Source organism: Moschus berezovskii, chromosome 14 (assembly GCF_049115385.1).
Source record: "Moschus berezovskii isolate FMDL1 chromosome 14, NW_MosBer_1.0, whole genome shotgun sequence".
Classification (NCBI taxonomy): Eukaryota; Metazoa; Chordata; class Mammalia; order Artiodactyla; family Moschidae; genus Moschus; species Moschus berezovskii.
Window position 1 is genome coordinate 84,203,397 of NC_142473.1, and position 11,314 is coordinate 84,214,710.

Genomic DNA, 11,314 nt, shown 5'->3' on the forward strand with positions numbered 1-11,314 from the left:
GGACATCAGAAAAGTCCCAGAACCAGAATTCATGTGAGCTGATTTTAAGGTAAAATTCATTAACTTTAGCAGTGTGGTTAAGATTCTGAGTGCATTAAAAACAGTGCTACCATTTACTCAGAGATAAAGGATTTTATCTAATGAGCTAATCACCTGGTAAGTAAAATTTCAATCAACTTATAGTAAATAATAATTACTTTCAAATACAAAAGATAAATTTTGCATATACAATTTAAATTAAATTTTATCTACAAACATGCTGATTCATATGTTTATTCCCCTTGTCATATGCCTCAACAGATGTTGTTTTTGGTATGATTTTGAGAAATTCAAGGAGAAATGATAGCATTTGTGTCACATAGGGGTTATATTAAAGAAAAGAAGAGAAAATTATACTTAAGACAGAAGAGAAAAAAATATTAAAGAGAAAAAGGGGTACACATAAAATAAGGGAATGTACTGATACAGAGATTCATCACTCTTCTCCCGATTTGGGAGAATGGCACTGAAACATGTATATTATCATGTGTGAAACGAATCGCCAGTCCAAGTTTGATGCATGATACAGGGTTCTCGGGGCTGGTGCACTGGGATGAACCAAAGGGATGGGATGGGGAGGTAGGTGGGAGGGGGGTTCAAGATGGGGAACACATGTACACCTGGAGCAGATTCATGTCAATGTATGGCAAAACCAATACAATAATGTAAAGTAATTAGCCTCCAATTAAAATTAAAAAAATTAAAAAAAAAAAAAAAGAAATTTGTTGTCATAAATAATGAATTTGTCTTAGCAGAAATGTTAGTCCCTGTAGTTTATCATACAAAATAGTCTCTTTAAATCACATAAATATGAAAATGAGGATGTTGTATATATAAAATCAGTAACTATTTTTATTGTTATTTATTTTTGTTTTTTTAAAAAATTATTTATTTTAATTGGAGGCTAATTACTTTACATTATTGTATTGGTTTTGCTATACATTGACATGCATCTGCCCCGGGTGTACATGTGTTCCCTATCTTGAACCCCGCTCCCACCTCCCTCCCCAATATTAACAAAGGAAATTGGAAATAACTTGGAGGTGTTAGAAATGTAAGTTATAATTTAAATAGCCTGATTATGAAGTGTCTGATATTAAGTTGGAGGCTGTCAAGGTGAGACATTTAAGGGAAAAGAGGAAACAAATTAAGTGTTCTAATTATTTTCCCATTTTGTTAGGATAGCCTCTAGTTAACATGAGAGAGAGATTCTCAAACTATCCTGCCTACAGATTAATGGAATGTTTCTACTAATGTTTTTTCTTCAGTTAGAATATGCTTTCCTCCAGGATCGTAAAAGCAAATTATCAAAATGATCTTAAACTCTTGGCCTAAAAATATGCTTATAAACTATAGAAGCATATTGGAAATGAAAGTATATACAAACTAAACTAAAGCTATTTAAGAAAGTGGCTTTTACTTATTTTTCTGATTATAGAAATACTAATAATACAACTCATGTGAAGAGTTGACTCACTGGAAAAGACTCTGATGCTGGGAAAGGTTGGGGGCGGGAGGAGAAGGGGACGACCAAGCATGAGATGGCTGGATGGCATCACCGATTCTGTGGACATGAGTTTGAGTGAACTCCAGGAGTTGGTGATGGACAGGAAGGCCTGGCATGCTGTGATTCATGGGGTCGCGGAGAGTCGGACACGACTGAGCGACTGAACTGAACTGAACTGAACATAATGCATGGGCTTTCCTGGTGGCTCAGAGGTTAAAGCGTCTGCCTCCAATGCGGGAGACCCGGCTTCGATCCCTGGGTCGGGAAGATCCCCTGGAGAAGGAAACGGTAACCCACTCCAATATTCTTGCCTGGAGAATCCCATGGAGGGAGAAGCCTGGTAGGCTACAGTCCAGGGGGTCGCAAAGAGTCAGACACAACTGAGCAACTGAGCGATGAAACGGAATAATACACAAGATATTCTGAAAAATATTTTTTCTTGGGATATTTATTTATGAAATTGTCATTATTTCTTAAAGAAATCATTGTAACCTAAAAGATAACAAAGCAGGGACATGATAATTAATCGAATTATAAAATATTCTATTATAAAAGTTATTGAAACCTGATTTGTATAAAGCAAGTGCCATTCACTTCTATATTATTGTTATTAGTCATTTTGGCAACATTTGTTTCTCGATTTTATGTATAATTAGTATTATTTTTCCTAATTTAAATTAAAAAAAAATGCCACAGCTACTTGCGCTTCACCTGATACAGTATTTTTTTAAAATTTCTCCACAATGCTTGTAAATATATCAGACTTTTTTCCAGAATCAGGGCTTTTTCTTGTCCAATCGCTAACCGTGTCTGAATCTTTGTGACCTCATGCACTGTAGCACGCCAGGCTTCCGTGTCCTTCATTGTCTCCTGGAGTTTGCTCAAATATATGTCCGTTGAGTCAATGATGCCATCCAACCATATCATTCTCTGTTACCCCTATCTCCCCCTGCCCTGAATCTTTTCCAGCATCAGGGTCTTTTCCGTGAGTTGGCTCTTCACATCAGGTGAACAAAATTTTGGAACTTCAGCTTCAGCATCAGTCCTTCCAATGAATATTCAGGGCTGATCTCCTTTAGGACAGACTGGTTTGTTCTCCTTGCTGTCCACACTCTCAAGAGTCTTCTGCAACATCACAGTTTGAAAGCCTCCTTTCTTTGGCGCTCAGACTTCTCTGTGGTCCAACTCTCACATCTGTACATGACTACTGGGAAAACCATAGCTTTGACTACATGGACCTATACTGATAAAGTGAAATCTCTCCTGCTGTCTAGGTTTGTCATAGCTTTTCATCAGTCAGGCAAATGTGTGCAAGCAACTCACAGATAAAGATAATAATTATTTACTGCAGTATTTAAAAAAATCACGTTCCACAAGAAAATTATCAACATTTTAAATAAAGACAGGGTTCTATCCTGCAATTGCACGACTTTCCTTACTCCCTTCACTTTAAGTATGCTTGTTTGAATCTCCTAAGCAAAACAAGGTACTTCAGGAAAAGACATGTATCTTTCCTAAACTCGCTTTTCATCCCATACGTAAGATGACTGTGCATGTTTGTTTATACTTGAGCAAGTGTACTTATTCCCTTTCACTCCAGAAAATAAATGGATCTGGCATATTATATGGCAAGCTAATCATACGGGGTTTAGAATTAACTATTTAAAAGTATACTGTACGAAGCCGATTTACTAAATGAATGTATTTCTCCAACACTCACTCTGACTGACACCGTGCTTAGTCAATATTTCTCATGCTAACCTGTCTTTTTTTTCAGGCAAACTCACTGAGTCTTCACTGCATTAGACCATGAAATATGCCAATAACATCACTGAATTCATTCTCTTGGGACTTTCCCAGAACATGAAAATCAAACATGTGTGCTTCCTACTATTCTTATTTTGTTACATAGCTATTTGGATGGGAAACTTGCTCATCATGATTTCTATCACATGCAGTCAGCTAAATGATCAACCCATGTATTTCTTCCTTAATTACCTTGCTCTATCAGATCTGTGTTATACCTCAACAGTGACACCCAAGTTAGTCACTGACTTGCTGGCAGAAAGCAGCACAATTTCGTACACTGACTGCATGGCGCAGCTTTTTGCCATGCACTTCTTTGGGGGGATTGAAATCTGTATCCTCACTGTGATGGCCTATGACCGCTATGTGGCCATCTGCAGGCCCCTGCACTACACCATCATCATGAGCAGGCTCAGACGCTATGCCATGGTCGGCGCTTGTTGTGCTGGGGCATTTCTTCACTCCTTCGTCCAGGGTCTTCTCACCATTAACTTACCCTTCTGTGGCCCCAATGAAATAGATCACTATTTCTGTGACGTGTATCCTTTGCTGAAACTGGCCTGCACAGACACCTACGGAGTTGGGATCCTAGTGGTGGCCAATGCAGGCATGATGGGGTTAGTGATCTTTGTGGTTGTGATGCTGTCCTACATTTTGATATTATACACCGTCAAGGCTTACCCTGCAGAAACCCGGTACAAAGCTCTTTCCACCTGTAGTTCCCACATCACAGTTGTGGTTCTGTTCTTTGTGCCTATTCTCTTCATTTACATTAGACCGGCCACAACGTTTCCAGAAGACAAGGTATTTGCTCTCTTTTACACCATCATTGCTCCCATGTTCAACCCTCTGATTTACACTCTCAGAAATGCAGAGATGAAGAACGCCCTGAGGAAGGTGTGGTGCCAGCAACTACTTTTGATTGCAAGGCAAATCATCTGAAATCACTTTTCTTCCTCATTACGCATCTTATTCAAGTGATACTTGCTTACTATAGTTTAATAAACAGTGGACCTTGCTCTAGAAAAACTAAGCATAAACACTAGCGTCAGTTGAAATCCTTTCTTCTGTCAATCCATGTTTCTTATTAACATCTTCCCCTAGTAACAGGAGTCATCATTTCCTTGTTGAAGTTACACTTTGCTTTGATTTTTTTTTCTCTTTCCATAAGTCCCTAAAGGGAGGTTGCCATTCTAATCTCCCCATACTTTAGTTCCATGAAACGAATCTCCAAATGTACACAAGGTACAGTCATGTTGATCATCCCAGACAGAAAGTCCACGGAACCTTGCTACACTCCCTGCACTCTCATAAAAAGGAGTTTCAGAAACTTAAAGTCTTATTTTCTACTCAGCTGAGGACTTCCCATATTCATTGCAACTATTTAAAAAGCAAAAATTAGTTATGCAGGAACTGAACAACAAAAATACGATTTATGTGAGAATCACTATGCAAAAATCGGAACATGTTTCTAAAGTGATTTTAATGAAATCATCTTAAAAATGACAAAAATTAATAATTATATAACCTTTTACCATTACAATATATTCATATATATTGAAAAATTAGTTTAGAAATAAAAAGGGTAGCTATATGATTTATTGCTCAAATTGAGATAATTTGAGTGTAAAAAGAGGAGTTCTGCTAATAATTATGCTGAAATAATGGACATAAAATGGGACTGTATCAAGCAAGTAGGATGTCTGCCTACTTCTCAATGTCTGAGATGTATGGATACTTTTCTAGTGAAAAGGTCAGTGGCAGGGACATTGAAGAATCTGCATGTTATCTTAGTTGAAGTCAATGGGGTTGTAAAACAGAAGTAAATGATGGTACTGAAACTATTCCGTCTAGCGTATACTTTTGGTTTTCCATTACCGTCGCATTGCTGTGCCCTCCTCCAGGGGATCTTCCCCACCCAGGGATCCAACCCAGGCCTCCTGCATCTCCTACATTGCAGGCACATTCTTTACTAGTGCCATCTGGGAAGCCCAAAACAAAAGGTACACGTTTTCAATTTCCATAGGATTTCTATACACTTTGATATCCCTAGATATATATAGAATTAAGAAGTAGCTCTTCAAATAATTGAATTTATTTTTTTTTCTTAATTCTTTAACAAAATAAGATTCATTGGACATCATGAAAATAACTTGAAGGGGAGGAATAATGTATTATATTGCAAATGTACAGGGGCTTCCTAGGTGGAGCTTGTGGTAAAGAACCCACCTGCCAATGCAGGAAAGGGAAGAGGTGTGGGCTTAATCCCTGGGTGGGGAGGATCTCCTATAGGAAGGCATGGCATCCCACTCCAGTATTCCTGCCTGGAGAATCCCGTGGACAGAAGAGCCTCACGGGCTATGGTTCATAGGTTCGCAAAGAGTCGGACAAGACTGAAGCAACTTAGCAGCAGCAGCACATGTGAAGGGAAAAAAATTATAGACAGACTAAATATGTAAATAAATCCATATGGAAAGGCAAAATAATGTCACAGCACAGTGGATGGTGAAAAATTTCAGAGGAGTTCAAATGTGGAAGAAAAGGGAATACTCACATAGGGAATAAAAATTTAAAAAAATGTTATTAGAGCAATTGATAACCTAGCTAATTCTATGAATTATTATGATGTCTACACCATGATGCATGTTAGTTTGCACTAGTTCATTAAAGGTATCTTGAAGCAATGAGAAAATTATTAACAAGTGTTTTATTTTTTAATACCTTACCTTAGGTTAAAAGAGTTTGTTTTCCAATAAAATTATTATTATAAAATGTTGTTACTATAAAATTGTACTAATAGTAGAGATGGCAGTTATGATTCAAGTGATTTATTAAAATATGAATTTAGTAACAAGTGAACAGGAAGCATGCAGATAAATAATATCTTACTAAGTGAGGGGCCCTGAAAAGACCTTATTCTTTTTTTTTTCCCTCTGTTGTTTAGAGATATTAGTAACTAGCTCATAAGCTAATTGTGATGCTGAAAGGAAAAGTGTAATATTGTTCTTTGAATAGAAACTGCTCAAAATTGTTTTACTATTGTTCTTATTTCTAATGTTATATTAGAAATATATATCTTATTTCTAATAAAAATATTGGAATACAATTCTAATAATTTATGTAAATTGCTTTCTGTGAAACAAAAATTTTATAATAGATACTTTATTTTTACTTTTTTCATTATATTAGAAACATAAGCAGAAGATTTCTGTGGCTTATGTTCGTGCATGTTTATGTAACATTATAATAAAATATGATTTCAATCTTCACAAGATATATGTGATCATTTTTTCTTATAAAGTTCTATAAACTCTAGTTCTGAAATACTGATCTAATTATCTATGTTATTTTACAGAGGTGTAAATTGAAACTCAGCAGATAAAATTCTAAGAATCAAATGGCAAAGTACAGTTAAGACAGTTAAGTAGTTAGGTTTGTGTGTGTGTGTGTGTGCGCGCTAAGTTGCTTCAGTAGTGTCTTTTTGTGATCCTGTGGACTATAGCCTGCCATGATAATCTCTGTCCATGAGATTATCCAGGCAAGAATAGTGGAGGGGGTTGCTATGACCTCCTCCAGGGGATCTTCCAGATTCAAGGATTGAACTCATGCCTCTTATGTCTCCTGCATTGGCAGGTGGGTTCTTTACCACTAGCACCACCTGGGAAGCCCCCTAAGTAGTCAGGTAAGGGAAACAAAATACCATAAAATTGAGTGAGTCTGGTCTAAATCTTGTCAAATATTATTTTAGGATTATTCTATACTCGAATTTAGATAGTAAGTGAAAATCTTTCACTTTGAGATAAATCACCTATTTTGAGGAACTAAGGGATTTTTTTCTTTTTTTGTAATGAAGTCAGTAGTGGTTTATTTATTCCTTGATCATATATGAAAGTGAAAGTGAATGTGAAGTCACTCAGTCGTGTCCGACTCTTTGCGACCCATGGACTGTAGCCTACCAGGCTCCTCCGCCCATGGGATTCTCCAGGCAAGAGTACTGGAGTAGGTTGCCGTTTCCTTCTCCAGGAGATCTTCCCAACCCAGGGATCGAACCCGGGTCTCCCGCATTGCAGGCAGATGCTTTACCATCTGAGCCACTAGGGAAGCTCTTGATAATATATACTTTATGTCAAACCCAGGTAAAATAGCATGAGTTTGTAAATATATATATATAAACACATATATTTTCCCCTTACTTACAACGTCACTTCACAAACAGATCACACAGGGACTTGCTTTTCAGACTGTGAGACTTGCCACGTAGACTATAAGACTGTACTTTACACTATGATCTACTTAGATCTATATATTCTCTTCACTTAAGTAAAATAATAGTGGTTCACAAATACACAAAAAATCTCTAGGTATTTATTGAAAGAAATCTAGAGTTGTAGGATACGAGGCTAGGTATATAGTTCTGAAAGGAGTTTGCAGTATGTGAATGTTCCTATTTTCCTATAACTGTTTTTTTGTTGTTTAGTCGCTGAGTCATGTCCCGCTGTTTTGCATCCCCATGGGCTGTAGCCCACCAGGTTCCTCTCTCCATGGGATTTCCCAGGCAAAACAGTGGAGTCATTTCCTTCTCTAGGGGATTTCCTGGCCCAAGGATCGAACCTCTGTCTCCTGCATTAGTAGGCGGATTCTTTAATTGTCTTTTACCTTTTAACACAGTATTACCTTTTATACCCTGAGGCCAAGTGTTTTGAGAGCTAGGTCTCCCCCAGGTTTAGCCTTCAATACAGGCAGGATCACTCTCCCTCCTGATTTTTCAGTGTGTTTTTACTCTGTAAAAAGTTTTCTTTTCTTTTTTTGTAAACAAAGGGGATTATTAGTGAAAAGTGAAATCAAGGAAAATGCATTGAGAGGAAAGTAAAAGAAGGAACCACTGAAGGCAAACTGTTTTAGAAGACTTGGCTTTTACACATTCTGACTGCTTTTCCCGTTAGCAGGAGAGAATCAGCAACAGAGGGAGTGATGAAAAGACTGGCATCAAAGATGAATGACCTTCAAATCATTAGCCTCCCTTCCCAGAACCTTTTATTGCACCAAACTCTTCTTATGGACTTTCTCATCTCCGTGTTTCTAAGTGTGTAGATAAGTGGGTTGAGCATGGGGACGATAATCGTGTAAAAGAGTGTAAACACCTTATCTTCTGGTAATGTTGTGGCAGGTCTAATGTAAACAAAGATGACAGGTACGAAAAAGAGGATCACGACTGTGATGTGGGAACTACAGGTGGAAAGTGCTTTATGGCAGCTTTCTGCAGAATATGTGCGCACGTTATGCAAAATCAAAATGTAGGAGGCCATCAAAACCACAAAGATCACCAGTCCCATCATGCCAGAATTGGCAATGACAAAAAAGCCAATTTTGTGTGTATCTGTGCAGGCTAGTTTCAACCAAGGATACACATCACAGAAATAGTGATCTATTTCACTGGGGCCACAGAAGGGCAGAGCAATTGCAAGAAGAAAGAGACCAAGAGAATGAAGAAGTCCCCCCGCACCTGATGCTATGAGAATTGAGTGACGTCTTTGCCTGTTCATGATGATGGTGTAGTGGAGAGGTTTGCAGATGGCCACATAGCGGTCATAGGCCATCCCTGTGAGGATGAAGACCTCGATTCCCCCAAAGAAGTATGTCATGAAAAGCTGTGTCATACAGTTTTTATAGGAAATGACCTTTTTCTCCATCAGTAAGTCAGTCATGAGTTTGGGTGTCACAGTGGAGGTGTAGAAGAGATCTGAGAGTGCAAGGCAGTTAAGGAAGAAGTACATGGGCTGGGTGATTAGCTGACTGCAAGTAATAGAGATCATGATGATCAAATTCCCCAACCAAATAGCCAGGTAAAAGAATAAGAAAAATAAAAAGCAGAGGATCTGGACTTTCTTGTCTGTAGAAAGTCCCAAGAGAATAAATTCAGTAACATTATTTCTATCTTCCATGATCTGATGTTCAAGAAAGTTATCTGAAATGACAAAAGCAATGAAACTAATCATTGATGAGCAAATGGAAACCTAATATCTACTTAAAATGGCACCAATGCCTTTTAAAGACAAGTTATTTTGAGACTCATTGAAATCATTTTCATTTAATACATACAACTCTTTTGAATCTAGTACTAATAGTCTTCTAAGAGCTAAGAATACAGTGATAAATTAGACAAAGTTCCAGTTTTTATATAATTTATTTTGTGAGGAAGCAAGGAATTATATTTGTCAGGAATGAAAAAAAAGAGTTAATCTTAATAGTGTTAATTAAGTAGGGTGACATGTAATGTGCCAATTTAGAATGTAAAATAGAGGTAATGACAGAATTTGCTTGATTAAGTGGTTTCTAATGAAATCACAAAATTGGTGTAGGGTGTGTGGGTGGGTTTTACAGTGCTTGGTGCAGAGTCAATGTTAAATAAATATCAATTAAATAAAAACAAAGTGAACAATGTGCTGTAATTTTGAAGGACTAAACCTCATGCGAAGAGTTGACTCATTGGAAAAGACTCTGATGCTGGGAGGGATTGGGGCAGGAGGAGAAGGGGACAACAGAGAATGAGATGGCTGGATGGCATCACCGACTCGACGGACATGAGTTTGGATAAACTCCAGGAGTTGGTGATGGACAGGGAGGCCTGGCGTGCTGTGATTCATGGGGTTGCAAAGAGTCGGACACGACTGAGCAACTGAACTGAACTAAATTGAATTCAAGGAATAATCAATCATACATTAGTCAGGTAATTCATGATAATACTGAAGAACAAATCATTTTTATGAGTGGACTCAATCCTTTTTGACTTTTAAGAGGAAATAATTCCTTCACATGAAATACTACATGAAACTTTCATATTTCTTAAATTTTATTTGTAACATCTCTAGGTTAATATATATATACAACTCTGCTTTTTCTGTTTGTCTATATTTCTCTTGCAAGATTATCTCCCCTTTCAAAATAAATTAACATTCGGAAGTTATTTGAGTTACGTCTTATCAGACTGTAATTATAGTTGCCTAGTTTGGAAATAATATACTGAGAAGTGGGCTCCACTAATTCCAAGATAGTTCCTCCAAACACAATACGATAAACAAGATGTAGCACTTCTTCCCTTAATTTCTCAGAGAATTCACCCACACAATCCGCATGACTATATAAAAGAATCTCTTCAGTTCTCTAAAATAGAAGCGGTTATACCTGGATTCAAGTAATCATCTGGTAAATACACTATATAAGTAGGCAAAATACCTAGCTTTTTCCTCCTGTTCTGTTGCTTAATTGTTCATTCCCTAGGATCCCAGGCTCCCATTCATAAAATAAAAGCGATTAAATAATCTCTGAAGATCTCCCCATATTCCAATAATGTATGACTTCTGATTCTCCTTTAATTTGGGGAAGACATCTGTTCACCTCTCTCCTGCCTTCCCTTCTCTGCTTGATACATTGAGACTATAAAAAGTGACAAATACAGTGGCAATTTCATTACAATTCCAGTGCCTCGGTTTACTTCTCTGTAAAATCAAGGTAAAGATAATATCTCTTTATATGGTGATTTTTTGAATAGTTTCTAAATATGAAATTTCTTAAAGCAATATCTGAAAAGTACTATGTATTTAATAATTATTGGCCATCCTCAACAATTACTAAGGGCTTCCCTGGTGGCTCTGATGGTAAAAATCTGTTTGCCATGAAGGAGACCAGGGTTCAATCCCTGGGTTGGGATGATCTCCTGGAGAAGGTAATGGCTACACACTTCGATAAATATTTTTGCCTGGCAAATTCCATGGACAGAGGAGCCTGGTAGGCTACAGTCCATGGGGTCACAAAGAGTCAGATATAACTGAGCAAATAACACACACATGATTACTAACTATAAGATCAAGGTCCCAGAGAAAATGTAAGTACACCATCTCAGGAACTGTATCTTGTACTCTCCTTCCCTGAACAAGGCAGGAAATATTATTAATATTAATATCA

General features: G+C 37.4%; 2 protein-coding genes across 2 annotated transcripts; one reads left to right on the plus strand and one right to left on the minus strand.

Moving 5' to 3' along the window:
- The first annotated feature begins 3,334 nt into the window (after window positions 1-3,334).
- LOC129553704 (olfactory receptor 4P4-like) lies at window positions 3,335-4,294 on the plus strand. The gene has a single exon (XM_088843552.1). It carries the CDS (start codon window positions 3,356-3,358, stop codon window positions 4,292-4,294), a length of 939 nt encoding a protein of 312 aa, XP_088699678.1. The 5' UTR covers window positions 3,335-3,355.
- Window positions 4,295-8,355: 4,061 nt separating this feature from the next.
- On the minus strand, window positions 8,356-9,348 carry LOC129553711 (olfactory receptor 4P4-like). Its single transcript, XM_055422454.2, has one exon. The coding sequence runs from the start codon at window positions 9,346-9,348 to the stop codon at window positions 8,356-8,358; it is 993 nt and encodes a 330-aa protein (XP_055278429.2).
- Between the last annotated feature and the right edge of the window lie 1,966 nt (window positions 9,349-11,314).